General features: G+C 46.2%; 1 protein-coding gene across 1 annotated transcript in view; it reads left to right on the top strand.

The window, feature by feature from the left end:
• The window catches only part of ELK1 (ETS transcription factor ELK1), a 90,791-nt gene that overhangs the window by 45,438 nt on the left and 17,950 nt on the right, over positions 1-27,403 (top strand). The window contains exon 4 of the mRNA XM_053696217.1: positions 25,542-25,964. Within this exon, the coding sequence (XP_053552192.1) occupies positions 25,542-25,964 (423 nt within the window). The remainder of the gene's footprint in view (positions 1-25,541; positions 25,965-27,403) is intronic.

Below are 27,403 nucleotides of genomic sequence, written 5' to 3'. Positions count from 1 at the left end.
CTAGTAAGGTCAGTGAACAAGTCCCAGATTGCGGCAGCACTCTCAATGGAGGTAATGAAGATGATGAGTCCTGTAAAAAACACAGAAACAGAGAGGCGCAAGATAGAGCAGTATCGTCTGGACAAGCAGCAGAACAACAACAACGAACACAAATCTTGTGGAGATCTACTCACCAATGAAGCGGCACCAACAAAGTGCCTAACACAGCATATTGGGTCTGTTTAAGCGTCGCCCGACAGACACTCCCCAGGATATAAACAACCAGGTAATCCACTATCCGCACGAACCACTCCGATATGGGCGGCCAGCCAACTCAGGGGGTGTGGGAGAACAAACCAGGTCCGGATAGGTTACCAGGAGGGTGTGACAAACAGACAGTCACCGGATATGTGGTTAGTAAGCAAAAGTCCCGTCTCAGGGCAAATGAGAGCAAATAGGAGCAAAACAAGGAGTCGGCAAGTAAAAAGACTGTTTATTAGTCAAAATAAAAACAGCAATGCGTTTCTCAGCTATAGACTAGCCGTTTCATCAGGCTGTATAAAAAACCTAACTCCTCTAGCTCAATATACCCGGTATAGAGATCAATCAGAACGCAGCATTCACACACACACCCCTGAAGGTGCGGTTATGAGTAAAAATAATTTAACCAATGATATTGATATATCAAAAACAGGAAAGGAGGGGGCGTGGTGTGATATTCCGGCTCATTGGTGTCAACCTATTACATATTTATATATAAGCCGTACAATAAGCCCCATAAGCACTTCTGAACATAAGACATAAAAATAAGTGGGGGCAAATATAAACTTATATAACAGTGACACCTCAAGTCTCTCTCTGCCTATCGTTGTGGGGTTAGTAGATGTAAGTTGTGTGCTCGTATTGCACACAAACAAAAAACATTTAAATCTAATGTGACTGGAAAACTTTTTCCCATCATTGGTCACATATCTTGTGCTTCTCATTTTGTTGTATATTTATTATCATGTGTCTGTGGGATACAATATGTAGGTCGCACGTGCAGGAGTACTAGATGGTCCGAGGATGTGCGAAATATGGTTAACAATTACAAAAAACATAGTGTCCCCAGACACTGCAATATACAACACAATGGAGACACTAGATGTTTTTCTATTATCCCTATTAAGTTTGTGCCCAATTCTCATCTGTACAATAGATTATCTAGATTTAGGCAGAGAGATACTTACTGGATTCACACATTAAACAGTTTACACCCTGCGGGCCTTAATCTTAATATAGATTTAGCAGCTTTCTAAAGATGTATGGTTTATTTTATAGATTTGTATTTATTCATAGTTTTTAATTTCTTATCTTTTAATTTTATATTATATTTAAAGATTACACATATTGATCTTCTTTAGACCTGCACTAACCACTTTTACTGCTTTGGTTATTGGTAACAGTGTATGTATTTGGGTACATGTGTTGTTTTGGTGGTTTTTTTTTGCTGTTTAGATAGATGATGCAATGTATTAGACCTTACATTCGATTTTATTAACTATTAAGTTTTTATGCCATTATACTATTATACTGAACTAAATACTGATGTATTGTTGTTATATATTTTTATATATATTTTTTATTGTATATATATACACGCATTGATTATGTATGAATGTATTTTTTAACATATAGATTGTAAATTGTTAGGGTTTTGAGGTGTCACTGTTATATAAGTTTATATTTGCCCCCACTTATTTTTCTGTCTTATGTTCAGCAGCGCTTATGGGGCTTATTGCACGGCTTATATATAAATATGTAATAGGTTGACACCAATGAGCCAGTATATCACACGCCCCCTCCTTTCCTGTTTTTGATATATCAATATCACCCCCTTCAGGGGTGTGTGTGTGAATGCTGCGTTCTGATTGGTCTCTATACCGGGTATATTGAGCTACAGGAGTTAGGTTTTTTATACAGCCGGATGAAACAGCTATTCTATAGCTGAGAAACGCGTTGCTGTTTTTATCTTTGACTAATAAACAGTCTTTTTACTTGCCGACTCCTCGTTTTGCTCCTATTTGCTCTCATTTGCCCTGAGACGGGACTTTTGCTTACTAACCACATATCCGGTGACTGTCTGTTCGTCACACCCTCCTGGTAACCTATCCGGAGCTGGTTTGTTCTCCCACACCCCCTGAGTTGGCTGGCCGCCCATATCGGAGTGGTTTATGCGGATCATGGATTACCTGGTTGTTTATATCCTGGGGAGTGTCTGTCGAGCGACACTTAAACAGACCCGATATGCTGTGTTAGGCACTTTGTTGGTGCTGCTTCATTTGTTAGTAGATCTCCACAAGATTTGTGTTCGTTGTTGTTTTTCTGCTGCTTGTCCAGATGATACTGCTCTATCTTGCGCCTCTCTGTTTCTGTGTTTTTTACAGGACTCATCATATACACAGAGCTTGTCCCCTCCTCTGTTGGGTTATACAAAGAGTTTGTTCTCTCCTCTGTTGGGTTATACACAGAGCTTGTTCATCCTCTGTTGGGTTATACACAGAGGGTGTCCCCTCCTCTGTTGGGCTATACACAGAGCTTGTCTCCTCCTTTGTTGGGTTATACACAAAGCTTGTCCCCTCCTCTGTTGGGCTATACACTGAGCGTGTCCCCTCCTTTGTTGGGCTATACACAGAGCTTGTCTCTTCCTCTGTTGGGCTATACACAGAGCTTGTCTCCTCCTCTGTTGGGTTATACACAGAGTTTGTTCTCTCGTCTGTTGGGTTATACACAAAGCTTGTCCCCTCCTCTGTTATGTTATACACAGAGCTTGCCTCCTCCTCTGTTATGTTATACACAGAGCTTGCCTCCTCTTCTGTTGGGTTATACACAAAGCTTGTCCCCTCCTCTGTTGGGTTATACACAGAGCATGTCCCCTCCTCTGTTGGGCTATACACAGAGCTTGTCTCCTCCTCTGTTGGGTTATATACAGAGCTTGTCCATTCCTCTCTTGTGTTTTACACAGAGCTTGTCCCCTTCTCTGTTGGGTTATACACAGAGTTTGTCTCCTCCTCTTTTGGATTATACACAGAGCTTGTCTATCCTCTGTTGGGTTATACACAGAGTTTGTCTCCTCCTCTGTTGGGTTATGCACAGAGTTTGTTCTCTCGTCTGTTGGGTTATACACAGAGCTTGTCCCCTCCTCTGTTGGGTTATACACGGAGCTTTTCCCCTCCTCTGTTACATTATACAAAGAGCTTTCCCCCTCCTCTGTTGGGTTATACACAAAGCTTGTCCCCTCCTCTGTTGGGTTATACACAGAGCGTGTCCTCTCCTCTGTTGGGCTATACACAGAGGTTGGCTCCTCCTTTGTTGGTTTATACACTGAGCTTGTACCCTCCTCTGTTGGGTTATACACAGAGCATGGCTCCTCCTCTGTTGGTTTATACACTGAACTTGTACCCTCCTCTGTTGGGTTATACACAGAGCTTGTCCCCTCCTCTGTTGGGTTATACACAGAGCTTGTCTCCTCTTCTGTTCGGTTATACACAGAGCATGTCCCCTCTTCTGTTGGGTTATACACAGAGCGTGTACCCTCCTCTGTTGGGCTATACACAGAGCTTGTCCCCTCCTCTGTTGGGTTATACACAGAGCGTGTCTCCTCCTTTGTTGGGCTATACACAGAGCTTGTCTCCTCTTCTGTTGGGTTATACACAAAGCATGTCCCCTCCTCTGTTGGGCTATACACAGAGCTTATCTCCTACTCTGTTGGGTAATACACAGAGTAGTCCCCCCTCCTCTGTTGGGTAAAACACAGAGTAGTCCCTTCCTCTGTTGGGTTATACACAGAGCGTGTCCCCTCCTCTGTTGGGCTATAAACAGAGCTTGTGTCCTCCTCTGTTGGGTAATACACAGAGCGTGTCTCCTCCTCTGTTGGGTAATACACAGAGCGTGTCCCCTCCTCTGTTGGGCTATAAACAGAGCTTGTCTCCTCCTTTGTTGGGCTATACACAGAGCTTGTCTCTTCCTCTGTTGGGCTATACACAGAGCTTGTCTCCTCCTCTGTTGGGTTATACACAGAGTTTGTTCTCTCGTCTGTTGGGTTATACACAAAGCTTGTCCCCTCCTCTGTTATGTTATACACAGAGCTTGCCTCCTCCTCTGTTATGTTATACACAGAGCTTGCCTCCTCTTCTGTTGGGTTATACACAAAGCTTGTCCCCTCCTCTGTTGGGTTATACACAGAGCATGTCCCCTCCTCTGTTGGGCTATACACAGAGCTTGTCTCCTCCTCTGTTGGGTTATATACAGAGCTTGTCCATTCCTCTCTTGTGTTTTACACAGAGCTTGTCCCCTTCTCTGTTGGGTTATACACAGAGTTTGTCTCCTCCTCTTTTGGATTATACACAGAGCTTGTCTATCCTCTGTTGGGTTATACACAGAGTTTGTCTCCTCCTCTGTTGGGTTATGCACAGAGTTTGTTCTCTCGTCTGTTGGGTTATACACAGAGCTTGTCCCCTCCTCTGTTGGGTTATACACAGAGCTTTTCCCCTCCTCTGTTACATTATACAAAGAGCTTTCCCCCTCCTCTGTTGGGTTATACACAAAGCTTGTCCCCTCCTCTGTTGGGTTATACACAGAGCGTGTCCTCTCCTCTGTTGGGCTATACACAGAGGTTGGCTCCTCCTTTGTTGGTTTATACACTGAGCTTGTACCCTCCTCTGTTGGGTTATACACAGAGCTTGTCCCCGCCTCTGTTGGGTTATACACAGAGCATGGCTCCTCCTCTGTTGGTTTATACACTGAACTTGTACCCTCCTCTGTTGGGTTATACACAGAGCTTGTCCCCTCCTCTGTTGGGTTATACACAGAGCTTGTCTCCTCTTCTGTTCGGTTATACACAGAGCATGTCCCCTCTTCTGTTGGGTTATACACAGAGCGTGTACCCTCCTCTGTTGGGCTATACACAGAGCTTGTCCCCTCCTCTGTTGGGTTATACACAGAGCGTGTCTCCTCCTTTGTTGGGCTATACACAGAGCTTGTCTCCTCTTCTGTTGGGTTATACACAAAGCATGTCCCCTCCTCTGTTGGGCTATACACAGAGCTTATCTCCTACTCTGTTGGGTAATACACAGAGTAGTCCCCCCTCCTCTGTTGGGTAAAACACAGAGTAGTCCCTTCCTCTGTTGGGTTATACACAGAGCGTGTCCCCTCCTCTGTTGGGCTATAAACAGAGCTTGTGTCCTCCTCTGTTGGGTAATACACAGAGCGTGTCTCCTCCTCTGTTGGGTAATACACAGAGCGTGTCCCCTCCTCTGTTGGGCTATAAACAGAGCTTGTCTCCTCCTCTGTTGGCTAATACACAGAGCGTGTCCCCTCCTTTGTTGGGCTATACACAGAGCTTATCTCCTCTTCTGCTGGGTTATACACAGAGCTTGTCCCCTCCTCTGTTGGGTTATACACAGAGCATGTCCCCTCCTCTGTTGGGCTATACACAGAGCTTATCTCCTCCTCTGTTGGGTAATACACAGAGAGTGTCCCCTCCTCTGTTGGGTAAAACACAGTAGTCTCTTCCTCTGTTGGGTTATACACAGAGCGTGTCCCCTCCTCTGTTGGGCTATAAACAGAGCTTGTCTCCTCCTCTGTTGGGTAATACACAGAGTGTGTCTCCTCCTCTGTTGGGTAATACACAGAGCGTGTCCCCTCCTCTTTTGGGCTATACATAGGGCTTGTCTCTTCCTCTGTTGGGCTATACACAGAGCTTGTCTCCTCTTTTGGATTATACACAGAGTTTATTGTCTTCTCTGTTGGGTTATACACAGGGCTTGTCCCTCTTCTGTTGGGTTATACACAAAGGTTGTCCCAGCTTTTGTTAGGTATTACAAAGAGCGTTTCCCTCCTCTGTCGGGTTATACACAGAGCTTGTCCCCTCCTCTGTCGGGTAATACACAGAGCTTGTCCCCTTCTCTGTTGGGTTATACACAGAGCGTGTCCCCTCCTCTGTTGGGCTATACACAGAGCTTGTCTCCTCCTCTGTTGGGTTATACACTGAGCTTGTCCCCTTCTCTGTTGGGTTATACACAGAGAGTGTCCCATTTTCTGTTGGTTTATACATAGAGCTTTTCCCCTCCTCTGTTGGGTTATACACAGAGCTTGTCCCCTCCTATGTTTTGTTATGCACAAGACTTGTCCCCTCCTATGTTTAGTTATACACAAGGCTTGTCTCCTCTTCTGTTGGGTTATACACAGAGCTTTTCCCTCCTCTGTTGGATTATACACAGAGCTTATTATCTTCTCTGTTGGGTTATACACAGGGCTTGTCTCTCTTCTGTTGGGTAATACACAAAGATTGTCCCAGCTTTTGTTAGGTATTACAAAGAGTGTTTCCCTCCTATGTTTGGTTATGCACAAGGCTTGTCTCCTCTTCTGTTGGGTTATACACAGAGCGTTTCCCCTTCTTTGTTGGGTTATAAACTGAGCTTGTCCCCTCCTCTGTTGGGTTATACACAGAGCTTGTCCCCTCCTATGTTTGGTTATACACAGACCTTGTCCCCTCCTTTGTTGGGTTATACACAGAGCTTGTCCCCTCCTCTGTTGGGTTATACACAGAGCATTTCTCCTCCTTTGTTGGGTTATACACAGAGCTTGTCCCCTCCTCTGTTGGGTTATACACAGAGCTTGTCCCCTCCTTTGTAGGGTTATACACAGAGCATGTCCCCTTCTCTGTTGGGCTATACACAGAGCTTGTCCCCTCCTCTGCTGGGTTATACACAGAGCGTGTCCCCTCCTCTATTGGGCTATAAACAGGGCTTGTCTCCTCCTCTGTTGGGCTATACACAGAGCTTGTCCCCTCCTCTGCTGGGTTATACACAGAGCTTGTACCCTCCTTTGTTGGGTTATACACAGAGCTTGTCTCCTCTTTTGTTGGGTTATACACAGAGCGTGTCCCCTTCTCTGTTGGGCTATACACAGAGCTTGTCCCCTCCTCTGTTGGGTAATACACAGAGCGTGTTCCCTCCTCTGTTGGGCTATACACAGAGCTTGTCTCCTCCTCTGTTGGGTAATACACAGAGTGTCCCCCCTCCTCTGTTGGGCTATGCACAGAGCTTGTCTCCTCCTCTGTTGGGTTATACACAGAGTGTGTCCCCTCCTCTGTTGGGCTATACACAGAGCTTGTCCCCTCCTCTGTTGGGTTATACAAAGAGCATGTCCCGTCCTCTGTTGGGCTATACACAGAGCTTATCTCCTCCTCTGTTAGGTAATAAACAGAGAGTGTCCCCTCCTCTGTTGGGTAAAACACAGAGCTTGACCCTTCCTCTGTTGGGTTATACACAGAGCTCATCCCCTCCTTTCTTGGGTTATACACATAGCGTGTCCCCTCCTCTGTTGGGCTATACACTGAGCGTGTCTCCTCCTCTGTTGGGTAATACACAGAGCTTTTCCCCTTTGTTTGTTGGGTTATAAACTGAGCTTGTCCCCTCCTCTGTTGGGTTATACACAGAGCTTGTCCCCTCCTATGTTTGGTTATACACAGACCTTGTCCCCTCCTTTGTTGGGTTATACACAGAGCTTGTCCCCTCCTCTGTTGGGTTATACACAGAGTGTGTCTCCTCCTCTGTTGGGCTATACACAGAGCTTTTCTCCTCCTTTGTTGGGTTATACACAGAGCTTGTCCCCTCCTCTATTGGGTTATACACAGAGCTTGTCCCCTCCTCTGTTGGGTTATACACAGAGTGTGTCCCCTCCTCTATTGGGCTATACACAGAGCTTTTCTCCTCCTTTGTAGGGTTATACACAGAGCGTGTCCCCTCCTCTATTGGGCTATAAACAGGGCTTGTCTCCTCCTCTGTTGGGCTATACACAGAGCTTGTCCCCTCCTCTGTTGGGTTATACACAGAGTGTGTCCCCTCCTCTATTGGGCTATAAACAGGGCTTGTCTCCTCCTCTGTTGGGCTATACACAGAGTTTGTCCCCTCCTCTGCTGGGTTATACACAGAGCTTGTACCCTCCTTTGTTGGGTTATACACAGAGCTTGTCTCCTCTTTTGTTGGGTTATACACAGAGCGTGTCCCCTTCTCTGTTGGGCTATACACAGAGCTTGTCCCCTCCTCTGTTGGGTAATACACAGAGCGTGTTCCCTCCTCTGTTGGGCTATACACAGAGCTTGTCTCCTCCTCTGTTGGGTAATACACAGAGTGTGTCCCCTCCTCTGTTGGGCTATGCACAGAGCTTGTCTCCTCCTCTGTTGGGTTATACACAGAGTGTGTCCCCTCCTCTGTTGGGCTATACACAGAGCTTGTCCCCTCCTCTGTTGGGTTATACAAAGAGCATGTCCCGTCCTCTGTTGGGCTATACACAGAGCTTATCTCCTCCTCTGTTAGGTAATAAACAGAGAGTGTCCCCTCCTCTGTTGGGTAAAACACAGAGCTTGACCCTTCCTCTGTTGGGTTATACACAGAGCTCATCCCCTCCTTTCTTGGGTTATACACATAGCGTGTCCCCTCCTCTGTTGGGCTATACACTGAGCGTGTCTCCTCCTCTGTTGGGTAATACACAGAGCTTTTCCCCTTTGTTTGTTGGGTTATAAACTGAGCTTGTCCCCTCCTCTGTTGGGTTATACACAGAGCTTGTCCCCTCCTATGTTTGGTTATACACAGACCTTGTCCCCTCCTTTGTTGGGTTATACACAGAGCTTGTCCCCTCCTCTGTTGGGTTATACACAGAGTGTGTCTCCTCCTCTGTTGGGCTATACACAGAGCTTTTCTCCTCCTTTGTTGGGTTATACACAGAGCTTGTCCCCTCCTCTATTGGGTTATACACAGAGCTTGTCCCCTCCTCTGTTGGGTTATACACAGAGTGTGTCCCCTCCTCTATTGGGCTATACACAGAGCTTTTCTCCTCCTTTGTAGGGTTATACACAGAGCGTGTCCCCTCCTCTATTGGGCTATAAACAGGGCTTGTCTCCTCCTCTGTTGGGCTATACACAGAGCTTGTCCCCTCCTCTGTTGGGTTATACACAGAGCTTGTACCCTCCTTTGTTGGGTTATACACAGAGCTTGTCTCCTCTTTTGTTGGGTTATACACAGAGCGTGTCCCCTTCTCTGTTGGGCTATACACAGAGCTTGTCCCCTCCTCTGTTGGGTAATACACAGAGCGTGTTCCCTCCTCTGTTGGGCTATACACAGAGCTTGTCTCCTCCTCTGTTGGGTAATACACAGAGTGTGTCCCCTCCTCTGTTGGGCTATACACAGAGCTTGTGTCCTCCTCTGTTGGGTTATACACAGAGTGTGTCCCCTCCTCTGTTGGGCTATACACAGAGCTTGTCCCCTCCTCTGTTGGGTTATACAAAGAGCATGTCCCGTCCTCTGTTGGGCTATACACAGAGCTTATCTCCTCCTCTGTTAGGTAATACACAGAGAGTGTCCCCTCCTCTGTTGGGTAAACACAGAGCTTGACCCTTCCTCTGTTGGGTTATACACAGAGCTCATCTCCTCCTTTCTTGGGTTATACACATAGCGTGTCCCCTCCTCTGTTGGGCTATACACTGAGCGTGTCTCCTCCTCTGTTGGGTAATACACAAAGCATGTCCCCTACTCTGTTGGGTTATACACAGAGCTTGTCCCCTCCTCTTTTGGGCTATACATAGAGCTTGTCTCCTCCTCTGTTGGGCTATACACAGAGCTTGTCCCTTCCTCTGTTGGGTTATACACAAAGCATGTTGTCTTCTCTCTTGGGTTATACACAGGGCTTGTCCCTCTTCTGTTGGGTTATACACAAATATTGTCCCAACTTTTGTTAAGTATTAATTAGAGCGTTTCCTTCTTCTGTTGAGTTATACACAGAGCTCATCGCCTCCTCTTTTGGGTTATACACAAATACCCTTCTCTGTTGGGTTATACACAAAGCTTGTCCCTCTTCTGTTGGGTTATACACAAAGCTTGTCCCAGCTTTTGTTAGGTTATACACAGAGCGTTTCCATCTTCTGTTGTTTTATTCACAGAGCTTGTCTCCTCCTCTGTTTGGTAATACACAGAGCTTGTCCCCTCCTCTTTTGGGCTATACACAGAGCTTGTCTCCTCTTTTGGGTAATACACAGAGCTTGTCTCCTCCTCTTTTGGGTTATATACAGAGCTTGTCCCTCCTCTGTTGGGTTATACACATGGCTTGCCCCTCTTCTGTTGGGTTATACACAAAGATTGTCCCCTACTTTGTTGGGTTATACACAGAGATTTCCCCCCTCTGTTGGGTTATACACAGAGCTTGTCCCCTCCTCTGTTGGGTTATACACAGAGCTTTTCCCCTCCTTTGTTTGTTTATACACAAAGCTTGTACCCTCCTCTGTTGGGTTATACACAGAGCTTGTCCCCTCTTCTGTTGGTTTATACACAGAGCTTTCCCCCTATTTTGTTTGGGTTATAAACTGAGCTTCTCCCCTCCTCTGTTGGGTTATACACAGAGCTTGTCCCCTCCTATGTTTGGTTATACACCGAGCTTGTCCCCTCCTTTGTTGCGTTATACACAATGCTTGTCTCCTCTTCTGTTGGGTTATACAGAGAGCTTGTCCTCTCCCCTGTTGGGTTATACACTGAGCTTGTCCCCTCCTCTGTTCAGTTATACACAGAGCTTGTCCCCTCTTCTGTTGGGTTATACACAGAGCTTATCCTCTCCTTTGTTGGGTTATATACAAAGCTTGTCTCCTCTTTTGTTGGGTTATACACAAAGCTTGTCCCCTCCTCTGTTCAGTTATACACAGAGCTTGTCCCCTCTTCTGTTGGGTTATACACAGAGCTTATCCTCTCCTTTGTTGGGTTATACACAAAGCTTGTCTCCTCTTCTGTTGGGTTATACACAAAGCTTGTCCCCACCTCTGTTGGGCTATATACAGAGCTTTTCCCGTCCTCTGTTGGGTTATACACAGAGCTTGTCCCCTCCTCTGTTGGGTTATACACAATCTTGTCCTCTCCTCAGTTGGGTTATACACAGAGCTTGTCCCCTCCTCTGTTGGGCTATACACAGAGCTTGTCCCCTCTTCTGTTGGGTTATACACTGATCTTCTCCCCTCCTCTATTTGGTTTTACACATAGCTTGTACCCTCCTCTGTTGGGTTATACACTGATCTTCTCCCCGCCTCTGTTCAGTTATACACAGAGTTTGTCCCCTCTTCTGTTGGGTTACACACAAAGCTTATCCTCTCCTTTGTTGGGTTATACACAAAGCTTGTCTCCTCTTCTGTTGGGTTATACACAGAGCTTGTCCCCTCCTCTGTTGGGCTATACACAGATCTTTTCCCGTCCTCTGTTGGGTTATACACAGAGCTTTTCCCGTCCTCCCTTGGGTTATACACATAGCTTGTCCCCTCCTCTGTTGGGTTATACACAGAGCTTGTCCCCTCCTCTGTTGGGTTATACACAGAGCATGTCCTCTCCTCTGTTGGGTTATACACAGAGCTTGTCCTCTCCTCTGTTGGGTTATACACTGATCTTCTCCCCTCCTCTATTTGGTGTTACAGAGCGCTTGTACCCTCCTCTGTTGGGTTATACACAGAGCTTGTCCCCTCTTATATTTGGTTATAAACAAAGCTTGTCTCCTCTTTTGTCAGGTTATACACAGAGCTTGTCCCCTCCTCTTTTGGGTTATACACAGGGCTTGTCCCTCTTCTGTTGGGTTATACACAAAGAGTGTCCCAGCTTTTGTTTGGTATTACATAGAGCGTTTCCCTCTACTGTTGAGTTATACACAGAGCTTATCTCCTCCTCTTTTGGGTTATACACAAAGCTTGCCCCCTCCTTTGTTGGGTTATATACAGAGCTTTTCCCTCCTCTGTTGGATTATACAAAGAGCTTGTCGCCTTCTCTGTTGGGTTATACACAGGGCTTGTTCCTCTTCTGTTGGGTTATACACAAGGATTGTCCCCTCTTTTGTTAAGTTATACACAGAGCTTGTACCCTTCTCTGTTGGGTTATACACAAAGCTTGTCCCTCTTCTGTTGGGTTATACACAAAGCTTGTCCCAGCTTTTGTTAGGTTATACACAGAGCGTTTCCCGTCCTCTGTTGGGTTATACAAAGAGCTTTTCCTGTCCTCTGTTGGGTTATACACAGAGCTTTTCCCGTCCTCTGTTAGGTTATACACAAAGCTTGTCCCTTCCTCTGTTGGGTTATATACTGACCTTCTCCCCTCCTCTATTTGGTTTTACACAGAGCTTGTCCCCTCCTCTGTTGGGTTATACACAGAGCTTGTCCCCTCCTATGTTTGGTTATAAACAAAGCTTGTCTCCTCTTCTGTCGGGTTATACACAGAGCTTGTCTCCTCCTCTGTTGGGTTATAAACAGAGCTTGCCCCTCCTCTGTTTGGTTATACACAGAGCTTGTGTCCTCCTTTGTTTGGTTATACGCAGAGTTTGTCTGTTTGTCTCCTCCTCTGTTGGGTAATACACAGAGCTTGTCTCCTCCTCTTTTGGGTTATACACAGAGCTTGTCCCTCCTCTGTTGGGTTATACACAGGGCTTGTCCCTCTTCTGTTCGGTTATACACAAAGATTGTCCCCTACTTTGTTGGGTAATACACAGAGATTTCCCCCCTCTGTTGGGTTATACACAGAGATTGTCCCCTCCTCTGTTGGGTTATACACAGAGCTTTTTCCCTCCTTTGTTTGGTTATACACAAAGCTTGTCCCCTCCTATGTTTGGTTATACACAAGGCTTGTCTCCTCTTCTGTTGGGTTATACACAGAGTTTTTCCCCTCTTTTGTTTGGGTTATAAACTGAGCTTGTCCCCTCCTCTGTTGGGTTATACACAGAGCTTGTCCCCTCCTATGTTTGGTTATAGACCGAGCTTGTCCCCTCCTTTGTTGGGTTATACCCAACGCTTGTCTCGTCTTCTGTTGGGTTATACAGAGAGCTTGTCCTCTCCCCTGTTGGGTTATACACTGAGCTTATCCTCTCCTTTGTTGGGTTATACACAAAGCTTGTCTCCTCTTCTGTTGGGTTATACACAGAGCTTGTCCCCTCCTCTGTTCGGTTATACACAGAGCTTTTCCCGTCCTCTGTTGGGTTATACACAGAGCTTTTCCCGTCCTCTGTTGGGTTATACACAGAGCTTGTTCCTTCCTCTGTTGGGTTATACACAGAGCTTGTCCCCTCCTCTGTTGGGTTATACACAGAGTTTGTCCCCTCCTCTGTTGGGTTATACACAGAGCTTTTCCCGTCCTCTGTTGCGTTATACACAGAGCTTTTCCCGTCCTCTGTTGGGTTATACACAGAGCTTTTCCCGTCCTCTGTTGGGTTATACACAGAGCTTGTCCCCTCCTCTGTTGGGTTATACACAGAGCTTGTCCCCTCCTCTGTTGGGTTATACACAGAGCTTGTCCCCTCCTCTGTTGGGTTATATACTGATCTTCTCCCCTCCTCTATTTGGTTTTACACAGAGCTTGTACCCTCCTCTGTTGGGTTATACACAGAGCTTGTCCCCTCCTATGTTTGGTTATATGCAGTGTTTGTCTCCTCCTCTGTTGGGTTATACACAGAGCGTGTCCCCTCCTCTGTTGGGCTATACACAGAGCTTGTGTCCTCCTCTGTTTGGTTATACACAGAGTTTGTGTCCTCCTCTGTTTGGTTATACGCAGAGTTTGTCTCCTCCTCCTTTGGGTTATACACTGAGCTTGTTTCCTCTTTTGTTGGGTTATACACAGGGCTTGTCTCCTCCTATATTGAGTTATACACTGAGCTTGTCCCCTCCTCTGTTGGGTTATACACTGAGCTTGGGTTATACACAGAGCGTGTCCCCTCCTCTGTTAGGCTATACACAAAGCTTGCCCCCTCCTCTGTTTGGTTATACACAGAGCGTATGTCCTCCTCTGTTTGGTTATACACAGAGTTTGTCTCCTCCTCTTTTGGGTTATACACTGAGCTTGTTTCCTCTGGTGTTGGGTTATACACAGGGCTTGTCTCCTCCTATGTTGAGTTATTCACTGAGCTTGTCTCCTCCTCTGCTGGGTTATACACTGAGCTTGTCCCCTCCTCTGCTGGGTTATACACTGAGCTTGTCCCCTCCTCTGTTGGGTTATACACAGAGCTTTCCCCCTTCTTTGTTGGGTTATACACAAAGCTTGAAAGTTTATACCCTCCTCTTTTGGGTTATACACTGAGCTTGGGTTATACACAGAGCGTGTCCCCTCCTCTGTTAGGCTATACACAAAGCTTGCCCCCTCCTCTGTTTGGTTATACACAGAGCGTATGTCCTCCTCTGTTTGGTTATACACAGAGTTTGTCTCCTCCTCTTTTGGGTTATACACTGAGCTTGTTTCCTCTTGTGTTGGGTTATACACAGGGCTTGTCTCCTCCTATGTTGAGTTATTCACTGAGCTTGTCTCCTCCTCTGCTGGGTTATACACTGAGCTTGTCCCCTCCTCTGTTGGGTTATACACTGAGCTTGTCCCCTCCTCTGTTGGGTTATACACAGAGCTTTCCCCCTTCTTTGTTGGGTTATACACAAAGCTTGAAAGTTTGTCCCCTCCTCTGTTGGGTTATGCACAGAGCTTGTCCCCTCCTCTGTTGGGTTATACACAGAGCTTGTCCCCTCCTCTGTTGGGTTATATACTGATCTTCTCCCCTCCTCTATTTGGTTTTACACAGAGCTTGTACCCTCCTCTGTTGGGTTATACACAGAGCTTGTCCCCTCCTATGTTTGGTTATAAACAAAGCTTGTCTCCTCTTCTGTCGGGTTATACACAGAGCTTGTGTCCTCCTCTGTTTGGTTATATGCAGTGTTTGTCTCCTCCTCTGTTGGGTTATACACAGAGCGTGTCCCCTCCTCTGTTGGGCTATACACAGAGCTTGTGTCCTCCTCTGTTTGGTTATACACAGAGCTTGTGTCCTCCTCTGTTTGGTTATACGCAGAGTTTGTCTCCTCCTCTGTTGGGTTATACACTGAGCTTGTTTCCTCTTTTGTTGGGTTATACACAGGGCTTGTCTCCTCCTATATTGAGTTATACACTGAGCTTGTCCCCTCCTCTGTTGGGCTATACACAGAGCTTGTCCCCTCCTCTGTTGGGTTATACAAAGAGCATGTCCCGTCCTCTGTTGGGCTATACACAGAGCTTATCTCCTCCTCTGTTAGGTAATAAACAGAGAGTGTCCCCTCCTCTGTTGGGTAAAACACAGAGCTTGACCCTTCCTCTGTTGGGTTATACACAGAGCTCATCCCCTCCTTTCTTGGGTTATACACATAGCGTGTCCCCTCCTCTGTTGGGCTATACACTGAGCGTGTCTCCTCCTCTGTTGGGTAATACACAGAGCTTTTCCCCTTTGTTTGTTGGGTTATAAACTGAGCTTGTCCCCTCCTCTGTTGGGTTATACACAGAGCTTGTCCCCTCCTATGTTTGGTTATACACAGACCTTGTCCCCTCCTTTGTTGGGTTATACACAGAGCTTGTCCCCTCCTCTATTGGGTTATACACAGAGCTTGTCCCCTCCTCTGTTGGGTTATACACAGAGTGTGTCCCCTCCTCTATTGGGCTATACACAGAGCTTTTCTCCTCCTTTGTAGGGTTATACACAGAGCATGTCCCCTCCTCTATTGGGCTATAAACAGGGCTTGTCTCCTCCTCTGTTGGGCTATACACAGAGCTTGTCCCCTCCTCTGTTGGGTTATACACAGAGCTTGTACCCTCCTTTGTTGGGTTATACACAGAGCTTGTCTCCTCTTTTGTTGGGTTATACACAGAGCGTGTCCCCTTCTCTGTTGGGCTATACACAGAGCTTGTCCCCTCCTCTGTTGGGTAATACACAGAGCGTGTTCCCTCCTCTGTTGGGCTATACACAGAGCTTGTCTCCTCCTCTGTTGGGTAATACACAGAGTGTGTCCCCTCCTCTGTTGGGCTATACACAGAGCTTGTGTCCTCCTCTGTTGGGTTATACACAGAGTGTGTCCCCTCCTCTGTTGGGCTATACACAGAGCTTGTCCCCTCCTCTGTTGGGTTATACAAAGAGCATGTCCCGTCCTCTGTTGGGCTATACACAGAGCTTATCTCCTCCTCTGTTAGGTAATACACAGAGAGTGTCCCCTCCTCTGTTGGGTAAACACAGAGCTTGACCCTTCCTCTGTTGGGTTATACACAGAGCTCATCTCCTCCTTTCTTGGGTTATACACATAGCGTGTCCCCTCCTCTGTTGGGCTATACACTGAGCGTGTCTCCTCCTCTGTTGGGTAATACACAAAGCATGTCCCCTCCTCTGTTGGGTTATACACAGAGCTTGTCCCCTCCTCTTTTGGGCTATACATAGAGCTTGTCTCCTCCTCTGTTGGGCTATACACAGAGCTTGTCCCTTCCTCTGTTGGGTTATACACAAAGCATGTTGTCTTCTCTCTTGGGTTATACACAGGGCTTGTCCCTCTTCTGTTGGGTTATACACAAATATTGTCCCAACTTTTGTTAAGTATTAATTAGAGCGTTTCCTTCTTCTGTTGAGTTATACACAGAGCTCATCGCCTCCTCTTTTGGGTTATACACAAATACCCTTCTCTGTTGGGTTATACACAAAGCTTGTCCCTCTTCTGTTGGGTTATACACAAAGCTTGTCCCAGCTTTTGTTAGGTTATACACAGAGCGTTTCCATCTTCTGTTGTTTTATTCACAGAGCTTGTCTCCTCCTCTGTTTGGTAATACACAGAGCTTGTCCCCTCCTCTTTTGGGCTATACACAGAGCTTGTCTCCTCTTTTGGGTAATACACAGAGCTTGTCTCCTCCTCTTTTGGGTTATATACAGAGCTTGTCCCTCCTCTGTTGGGTTATACACATGGCTTGCCCCTCTTCTGTTGGGTTATACACAAAGATTGTCCCCTACTTTGTTGGGTTATACACAGAGATTTCCCCCCTCTGTTGGGTTATACACAGAGCTTGTCCCCTCTGTTGGGTTATACACAGAGCTTTTCCCCTCCTTTGTTTGTTTATACACAAAGCTTGTACCCTCCTCTGTTGGGTTATACACAGAGCTTGTCCCCTCTTCTGTTGGTTTATACACAGAGCTTTCCCCCTATTTTGTTTGGGTTATAAACTGAGCTTCTCCCCTCCTCTGTTGGGTTATACACAGAGCTTGTCCCCTCCTATGTTTGGTTATACACCGAGCTTGTCCCCTCCTTTGTTGCGTTATACACAATGCTTGTCTCCTCTTCTGTTGGGTTATACAGAGAGCTTGTCCTCTCCCCTGTTGGGTTATACACTGAGCTTGTCCCCTCCTCTGTTCAGTTATACACAGAGCTTGTCCCCTCTTCTGTTGGGTTATACACAGAGCTTATCCTCTCCTTTGTTGGGTTATATACAAAGCTTGTCTCCTCTTTTGTTGGGTTATACACAAAGCTTGTCCCCTCCTCTGTTCAGTTATACACAGAGCTTGTCCCCTCTTCTGTTGGGTTATACACAGAGCTTATCCTCTCCTTTGTTGGGTTATACACAAAGCTTGTCTCCTATTCTGTTGGGTTATACACAAAGCTTGTCCCCACCTCTGTTGGGCTATATACAGAGCTTTTCCCGTCCTCTGTTGGGTTATACACAGAGCTTGTCCCCTCCTCTGTTGGGTTATACACAATCTTGTCCTCTCCTCAGTTGGGTTATACACAGAGCTTGTCCCCTCCTCTGTTGGGCTATACACAGAGCTTGTCCCCTCTTCTGTTAGGTTATACACTGATCTTCTCCCCTCCTCTATTTGGTTTTACACATAGCTTGTACCCTCCTCTGTTGGGTTATACACTGATCTTCTCCCCGCCTCTGTTCAGTTATACACAGAGTTTGTCCCCTCTTCTGTTGGGTTACACACAAAGCTTATCCTCTCCTTTGTTGGGTTATACACAAAGCTTGTCTCCTCTTCTGTTGGGTTATACACAGAGCTTGTCCCCTCCTCTGTTGGGCTATACACAGATCTTTTCCCGTCCTCTGTTGGGTTATACACAGAGCTTTTCCCGTCCTCCCTTGGGTTATACACATAGCATGTCCCTTCCTCTGTTGGGTTATACACAGAGCTTGTCCCCTCCTCTGTTGGGTTATACACAGAGCATGTCCTCTCCTCTGTTGGGCTATACACAGAGCTTGTGTCCTCCTCTGTTGGGTTATACACAGAGTGTGTCCCCTCCTCTGTTGGGCTATACACAGAGCTTGTCCCCTCCTCTGTTGGGTTATACAAAGAGCATGTCCCGTCCTCTGTTGGGCTATACACAGAGCTTATCTCCTCCTCTGTTAGGTAATACACAGAGAGTGTCCCCTCCTCTGTTGGGTAAACACAGAGCTTGACCCTTCCTCTGTTGGGTTATACACAGAGCTCATCTCCTCCTTTCTTGGGTTATACACATAGCGTGTCCCCTCCTCTGTTGGGCTATACACTGAGCGTGTCTCCTCCTCTGTTGGGTAATACACAAAGCATGTCCCCTCCTCTGTTGGGTTATACACAGAGCTTGTCCCCTCCTCTTTTGGGCTATACATAGAGCTTGTCTCCTCCTCTGTTGGGCTATACACAGAGCTTGTCCCTTCCTCTGTTGGGTTATACACAAAGCATGTTGTCTTCTCTCTTGGGTTATACACAGGGCTTGTCCCTCTTCTGTTGGGTTATACACAAATATTGTCCCAACTTTTGTTAAGTATTAATTAGAGCGTTTCCTTCTTCTGTTGAGTTATACACAGAGCTCATCGCCTCCTCTTTTGGGTTATACACAAATACCCTTCTCTGTTGGGTTATACACAAAGCTTGTCCCTCTTCTGTTGGGTTATACACAAAGCTTGTCCCAGCTTTTGTTAGGTTATACACAGAGCGTTTCCATCTTCTGTTGTTTTATTCACAGAGCTTGTCTCCTCCTCTGTTTGGTAATACACAGAGCTTGTCCCCTCCTCTTTTGGGCTATACACAGAGCTTGTCAACTCTTTTGGGTAATACACAGAGCTTGTCTCCTCCTCTTTTGGGTTATATACAGAGCTTGTCCCTCCTCTGTTGGGTTATACACATGGCTTGCCCCTCTTCTGTTGGGTTATACACAAAGATTGTCCCCTACTTTGTTGGGTTATACACAGAGATTTCCCCCCTCTGTTGGGTTATACACAGAGCTTGTCCCCTCCTCTGTTGGGTTATACACAGAGCTTTTCCCCTCCTTTGTTTGTTTATACACAAAGCTTGTACCCTCCTCTGTTGGGTTATACACAGAGCTTGTCCCCTCTTCTGTTGGTTTATACACAGAGCTTTCCCCCTATTTTGTTTGGGTTATAAACTGAGCTTCTCCCCTCCTCTGTTGGGTTATACACAGAGCTTGTCCCCTCCTATGTTTGGTTATACACCGAGCTTGTCCCCTCCTTTGTTGCGTTATACACAATGCTTGTCTCCTCTTCTGTTGGGTTATACAGAGAGCTTGTCCTCTCCCCTGTTGGGTTATACACTGAGCTTGTCCCCTCCTCTGTTCAGTTATACACAGAGCTTGTCCCCTCTTCTGTTGGGTTATACACAGAGCTTATCCTCTCCTTTGTTGGGTTATATACAAAGCTTGTCTCCTCTTTTGTTGGGTTATACACAAAGCTTGTCCCCTCCTCTGTTCAGTTATACACAGAGCTTGTCCCCTCTTCTGTTGGGTTATACACAGAGCTTATCCTCTCCTTTGTTGGGTTATACACAAAGCTTGTCTCCTATTCTGTTGGGTTATACACAAAGCTTGTCCCCACCTCTGTTGGGCTATATACAGAGCTTTTCCCGTCCTCTGTTGGGTTATACACAGAGCTTGTCCCCTCCTCTGTTGGGTTATACACAATCTTGTCCTCTCCTCAGTTGGGTTATACACAGAGCTTGTCCCCTCCTCTGTTGGGCTATACACAGAGCTTGTCCCCTCTTCTGTTAGGTTATACACTGATCTTCTCCCCTCCTCTATTTGGTTTTACACATAGCTTGTACCCTCCTCTGTTGGGTTATACACTGATCTTCTCCCCGCCTCTGTTCAGTTATACACAGAGTTTGTCCCCTCTTCTGTTGGGTTACACACAAAGCTTATCCTCTCCTTTGTTGGGTTATACACAAAGCTTGTCTCCTCTTCTGTTGGGTTATACACAGAGCTTGTCCCCTCCTCTGTTGGGCTATACACAGATCTTTTCCCGTCCTCTGTTGGGTTATACACAGAGCTTTTCCCGTCCTCCCTTGGGTTATACACATAGCATGTCCCTTCCTCTGTTGGGTTATACACAGAGCTTGTCCCCTCCTCTGTTGGGTTATACACAGAGCATGTCCTCTCCTCTGTTGGGTTATACACAGAGCTTGTCCTCTCCTCTGTTGGGTTATACACTGATCTTCTCCCCTCCTCTATTTGGTGTTACAGAGCGCTTGTACCCTCCTCTGTTGGGTGATACACAGAGCTTGTCCCCTCTTATATTTGGTTATAAACAAAGCTTGTCTCCTCTTTTGTCAGGTTATACACAGAGCTTGTCCCCTCCTCTTTTGGGTTATACACAGGGCTTGTCCCTCTTCTGTTGGGTTATACACAAAGAGTGTCCCAGCTTTTGTTTGGTATTACATAGAGCGTTTCCCTCTACTGTTGAGTTATACACAGAGCTTATCTCCTCCTCTTTTGGGTTATACACAAAGCTTGCCCCCTCCTTTGTTGGGTTATATACAGAGCTTTTCCCTCCTCTGTTGGATTATACAAAGAGCTTGTCGCCTTCTCTGTTGGGTTATACACAGGGCTTGTTCCTCTTCTTTTGGGTTATACACAAGGATTGTCCCCTCTTTTGTTAAGTTATACACAGAGCTTGTACCCTTCTCTGTTGGGTTATACACAAAGCTTGTCCCTCTTCTGTTGGGTTATACACAAAGCTTGTCCCAGCTTTTGTTAGGTTATACACAGAGCGTTTTCCGTCCTCTGTTGGGTTATACAAAGAGCTTTTCCTGTCCTCTGTTGGGTTATACACAGAGCTTTTCCCGTCCTCTGTTGGGTTATATACTGACCTTCTCCCCTCCTCTATTTGGTTTTACACAGAGCTTGTCCCCTCCTCTGTTGGGTTATACACAGAGCTTGTCCCCTCCTATGTTTGGTTATAAACAAAGCTTGTCTCCTCTTCTGTCGGGTTATACACAGAGCTTGTCTCCTCCTCTGTTGGGTTATAAACAGAGCTTGCCCCTCCTCTGTTTGGTTATACACAGAGCTTGTGTCCTCCTTTGTTTGGTTATACGCAGAGTTTGTCTGTTTGTCTCCTCCTCTGTTGGGTAATACACAGAGCTTGTCTCCTCCTCTTTTGGGTTATACACAGAGCTTGTCCCTCCTCTGTTGGGTTATACACAGGGCTTGTCCCTCTTCTGTTCGGTTATACACAAAGATTGTCCCCTACTTTGTTGGGTAATACACAGAGATTTCCCCCCTCTGTTGGGTTATACACAGAGATTGTCCCCTCCTCTGTTGGGTTATACACAGAGCTTTTTCCCTCCTTTGTTTGGTTATACACAAAGCTTGTCCCCTCCTATGTTTGGTTATACACAAGGCTTGTTTCCTCTTCTGTTGGGTTATACACAGAGTTTTTCCCCTCTTTTGTTTGGGTTATAAACTGAGCTTGTCCCCTCCTCTGTTGGGTTATACACAGAGCTTGTCCCCTCCTATGTTTGGTTATAGACCGAGCTTGTCCCCTCCTTTGTTGGGTTATACCCAACGCTTGTCTCGTCTTCTGTTGGGTTATACAGAGAGCTTGTCCTCTCCCCTGTTGGGTTATACACTGAGCTTATCCTCTCCTTTGTTGGGTTATACACAAAGCTTGTCTCCTCTTCTGTTGGGTTATACACAGAGCTTGTCCCCTCCTCTGTTCGGTTATACACAGAGCTTTTCCCGTCCTCTGTTGGGTTATACACAGAGCTTTTCCCGTCCTCTGTTGGGTTATACACAGAGCTTGTTCCTTCCTCTGTTGGGTTATACACAGAGCTTGTCCCCTCCTCTGTTGGGTTATACACAGAGTTTGTCCCCTCCTCTGTTGGGTTATACACAGAGCTTTTCCCGTCCTCTGTTGCGTTATACACAGAGCTTTTCCCGTCCTCTGTTGGGTTATACACAGAGCTTTTCCCGTCCTCTGTTGGGTTATACACAGAGCTTGTCCCCTCCTCTGTTGGGTTATACACAGAGCTTGTCCCCTCCTCTGTTGGGTTATACACAGAGCTTGTCCCCTCCTCTGTTGGGTTATATACTGATCTTCTCCCCTCCTCTATTTGGTTTTACACAGAGCTTGTACCCTCCTCTGTTGGGTTATACACAGAGCTTGTCCCCTCCTATGTTTGGTTATATGCAGTGTTTTTCTCCTCCCCTGTTGGGTTATACACAGAGCGTGTCCCCTCCTCTGTTGGGCTATACACAGAGCTTGTGTCCTCCTCTGTTTGGTTATACACAGAGTTTGTGTCCTCCTCTGTTTGGTTATACGCAGAGTTTGTCTCCTCCTCCTTTGGGTTATACACTGAGCTTGTTTCCTCTTTTGTTGGGTTATACACAGGGCTTGTCTCCTCCTATATTGAGTTATACACTGAGCTTGTCCCCTCCTCTGTTGGGTTATACACTGAGCTTGGGTTATACACAGAGCGTGTCCCCTCCTCTGTTAGGCTATACACAAAGCTTGCCCCCTCCTCTGTTTGGTTATACACAGAGCGTATGTCCTCCTCTGTTTGGTTATACACAGAGTTTGTCTCCTCCTCTTTTGGGTTATACACTGAGCTTGTTTCCTCTTGTGTTGGGTTATACACAGGGCTTGTCTCCTCCTATGTTGAGTTATTCACTGAGCTTGTCTCCTCCTCTGCTGGGTTATACACTGAGCTTGTCCCCTCCTCTGCTGGGTTATACACTGAGCTTGTCCCCTCCTCTGTTGGGTTATACACAGAGCTTTCCCCCTTCTTTGTGGGTTATACACAAAGCTTGAAAGTTTATACCCTCCTCTGTTGGGTTATACACTGAGCTTGGGTTATACACAGAGCGTGTCCCCTCCTCTGTTAGGCTATACACAAAGCTTGCCCCCTCCTCTGTTTGGTTATACACAGAGCGTATGTCCTCCTCTGTTTGGTTATACACAGAGTTTGTCTCCTCCTCTTTTGGGTTATACACTGAGCTTGTTTCCTCTTGTGTTGGGTTATACACAGGGCTTGTCTCCTCCTATGTTGAGTTATTCACTGAGCTTGTCTCCTCCTCTGCTGGGTTATACACTGAGCTTGTCCCCTCCTCTGTTGGGTTATACACTGAGCTTGTCCCCTCCTCTGTTGGGTTATACACAGAGCTTTCCCCCTTCTTTGTTGGGTTATACACAAAGCTTGAAAGTTTGTCCCCTCCTCTGTTGGGTTATACACAGAGCTTGTCCCCTCCTCTGTTGGGTTATACACAGAGCTTGTCCCCTCCTATGTTTGGTTATAAACAAAGCTTGTCTCCTCTTCTGTCGGGTTATACACAGAGCTTGTGTCCTCCTCTGTTTGGTTATATGCAGTGTTTGTCTCCTCCTCTGTTGGGTTATACACAGAGCGTGTCCCCTCCTCTGTTGGGCTATACACAGAGCTTGTGTCCTCCTCTGTTTGGTTATACACAGAGCTTGTGTCCTCCTCTGTTTGGTTATACGCAGAGTTTGTCTCCTCCTCTGTTGGGTTATACACTGAGCTTGTTTCCTCTTTTGTTGGGTTTTACACAGGGCTTGTCTCCTCCTATATTGAGTTATACACTGAGCTTGTCCCCTCCTCTGTTGGGTTATACACTGAGCTTGGGTTATACACAGAGCGTGTCCCCTCCTCTGTTAGGCTATACACAAAGCTTGCCCCCTCCTCTGTTTGGTTATACACAGAGCGTATGTCCTCCTCTGTTTGGTTATACATAGAGTTTGTCTCCTCCTCTTTTGGGTTATACACTGAGCTTGTTTCCTCTTGTGTTGGGTTATACACAGGGCTTGTCTCCTCCTATGTTGAGTTATTCACTGAGCTTGTCTCCTCCTCTGCTGGGTTATACACTGAGCTTGTCCCCTCCTCTGCTGGGTTATACACTGAGCTTGTCCCCTCCTCTGTTGGGTTATACACAGAGCTTTCCCCCTTCTTTGTTGGGTTATACACAAAGCTTGAAAGTTTGTACCCTCCTCTGTTTGGTTATACATTGAGCTTGTCCCCTCTTCTGTTGGGTTATACCCAGAGCTTGACCCCTCCTCTGTTGGGTTATACACAGAGCTTTTCCCCTCCTCTGTTGGGTTATATACAGGGCTTGTATCCTCCTCTGTTGGGTTATATACAGAGCTTGTCCCCTCCTCTGTTGGGTTATACACTGAGCTTGTCTCCTCCTCTGTTGGGTTATACACAGAGCTTGTCTCCTCCTCTGTTGGGTTATACACAGAGCTTGTCCCCTCCTCTGTTGGGTTATACACTGAGCTTCTCTCCTCCTCTGTTGGGTTATACACAGAGCTTGTCCCCTCCTCTGTTGGGTTATACACAGAGCTTGTCCCCTCCTCTGTTGGGTTATACACAGAGCTTTTCCCATCCTCTGTTGGGTTATACACATAACTTTTCCCGTCCTCTGTTGGGTTATACACAGAGCTTGTCCCCTTCTCTGTTGGATAATACGCAGAGCTTTTCCCGTCCTCTGTTGGGTTATACACAGGGCTTGTCTCCTCCTCTGTTGGGTTATACACAGAGCTTGTCACCTACTGTGTTGGATTATACACATAGCTTGTCCCCTCCTCTGTTGGGTTATACACAGAGCTTTTCCCTTCCTCTGTTGGGTTATACAGAGAGCTTTTCCCGTCCACTGTTGGGTTATACACAGAGCTTGTCCCCTCCTCTGTTGGGTTATACACAGAACTTTTCCCTTCCTCTGTTGGGTTATACAGAGGGATTGTCTCCTCCTCTGTTGGGTTATATACAGAGCTTGTCCCCTCCTCTGTTGGGATATACACAGAGCTTGTCTCCTCCTCTGTTGGGTTATACAAAGAGCTTGTCCCCTCCTCTGTTGGGTTATACACAGAGCTTGTCCCCTCCTCTGTTTGGGTTATACACAGAGCTTGTCCCCTCCTCTGATTGGGTTATACACGGGGCTTGCCTCCTCCTCTGTTGGGTAATACATTGAGCTTGTCCTGTCCTCTGTTGGGTTATATAAAGAGCTTGTCCCCTCCTCTGTTGGGTTATGCACAGAGCTTGACCCCTCCTCTGTTTGGGTTATACACATAGCTTGTCTCCTCCTCTGTTGGGTTATAGACATAGCTTGTCTCCTCCTCTGTTTGGGTTATACACAGGGCTTGCCCCCTCCTCTGTTGGGTTATACACTGAGCTTGTCCCCTCCTCTGTTGGGTTATACACAGAGCTTGTCTCCTCCTCTGCTGGGTTATACACAGAGCTTGTCTCATCCTCTGCTGGTTTATACACAAAGCCTGTTTCCACCCACTGCTAGCTTATATAGAGCCCCCCCCCCCCATTGTGTTGCATTGTTTTTGTGTCCCCTGAGTGATAGAGCTTGCTTCCTCAAATCTCTGAATGACACTAGTAGCTTGTTCCCATATGCTGCTAGGTGGTACATGAGCTTATCTCACTTGTGACCCCTTATTTACAGTAAGGTAATAATATTTTGCTATTTCCTCTTTCAGAACATTATCAAGAAAGTCAGCGGCCAGAAGTTTGTCTACAAGTTTGTTTGTTATCCTGATCCCAACAGCTTGGAAGCACCAAAGGAGGATGGCAAATGCAAGGAATCTGTAAGTGAGCCAAATCACCCCCCAAAATCTGCAGACAGCTATGTCCCCAAAATGGTGAGGAGCAGCTCCAAGACAAGTCGCAATGAGTACATGCGATCTGGGCTCTACTCCACTTTTACCATCCAATCGCTGCAAACTCCACCTACAGTGCAGCCAAGGACTAGCAAGCTGGAATCTCTGCCAATCACTGATGTGCAGCCACAAGTACAGGATAAGGATCAAAGCTTCGACATGTCCTACGAGACAGCTGAGCAGCAGGATGGAGCTCTCTCCGTTGAGGTCAACATCCAGAGCTCTGAAGAAATTCAGCTACATGTAATTTCAGCAACATTCATTACAGAAGAGGGTGCCCTGGGCATTGTATATTACATGTCATTGTGACCCCCTACAGTAGTGGGAGGGTTAGATTCCACTCATTGCTATGTCACCCTGTATTGGGAAGGTTAGCATCCACATATCATAGTGTCACCCTGAAGTGGGAGGGTTGTATTCCACTTGTCACTAGATTAGATTAGCTCTGGAATAGAAGGGTTATATTTCATATGTCACTTTGTCATGCTGCAGTGGTACTTAAGATTTCACACCCTGTAGTGTGAGGTTTTTATTTATTATTGCACAATGTCACTCTGCATTGGGAGGATAACAATCCACATGTCACAGTGTCACCCTGTAGTGGGTAGGCTCGATTTCACATATTACTTCATTCAGTGCAAGGATTATATTTCAATATGTCACTGTGTCATCCTACAGTGGGTGGGTTAGGTTATATATGTAACCAGCAAAGCAGGATATCTGTGGCTGCAAAACATATGCATGGAAATTACCCCATACACGAGATACACTCAGGCCGGGTGCCGGCAGAAAACAGCAAACTCCTAACGCTGGTGGCACAGATACGAAGAATATTGCCGCACTTGAATGCTGATAAAAAAATGACAATTTATTTTCCAAAGGCATTAAAAATACTAAGTTACACGCAGAGGCAACAATGACACAAACATCTTACGTGTTTCGCTCCCAGAGACGGCGCTTACTAATAGATTCTATGAGTTAGTGCGGTCTCTAGGCGAGAAACGCGTAAAATGTTTGTGTCATTGTTGCCTCCATGTGTAACTATGTATTTTTAATCCCTTTGGAAAATAAATTGTCATTTTTTATCAGCATTTGAGTGTGGCAGTATTCTTTGTATCTAGGTTATATATGTCACTGTGTCACCCTGCAGTGGGGGGGGGGGGTAGATTTCATATGTCACTATGTCACCCTGCAGTGGGTGGGTTATGTTTCATATGTCACTGTGTCACCCTGCAGTGGGTGGTTTAGGTTTCAAATGTTACCTTGTCACCCTACAGTAGGTGGGTTATGGTTCATATGTCACTGTGTCACCCTACAGTGGGTGGGTTAGATTTCATATGTCTCTGTGTCACCCTGCAGTGGGTGGGTTAGGTTTCATGTGTAACTGTGTCACCCTGCAGTGGGTGGGTTAGGGTATATATGTCTCTGTGTCACCCTGCAGTTGGTAGGTTTTGAACTCATTTGTCACTGTGTCACCCTGTACCTAGAGGTTTAGGTTCCACATGCCTTTAGAGTTATCTAATGTAGATAGGAGTCTTATACCCTTACTGCAATATTTCCAGATTAAAATATGAATGTGCTATATATTTCTTCTTTCATACCTAACATAAAAAATGTGAGATATGAAAAAGAACTGTCATTGATAAAGTAAATACAACACATCATACATTGTCATTGTCTGC

This window comes from Bombina bombina, chromosome 12, assembly GCF_027579735.1.
Source record: "Bombina bombina isolate aBomBom1 chromosome 12, aBomBom1.pri, whole genome shotgun sequence".
NCBI lineage: Eukaryota > Metazoa > Chordata > Amphibia > Anura > Bombinatoridae > Bombina > Bombina bombina.
Note: the sequence above shows the minus strand (reverse complement) of the source record. Positions and strands in the feature narration are given on the sequence as shown.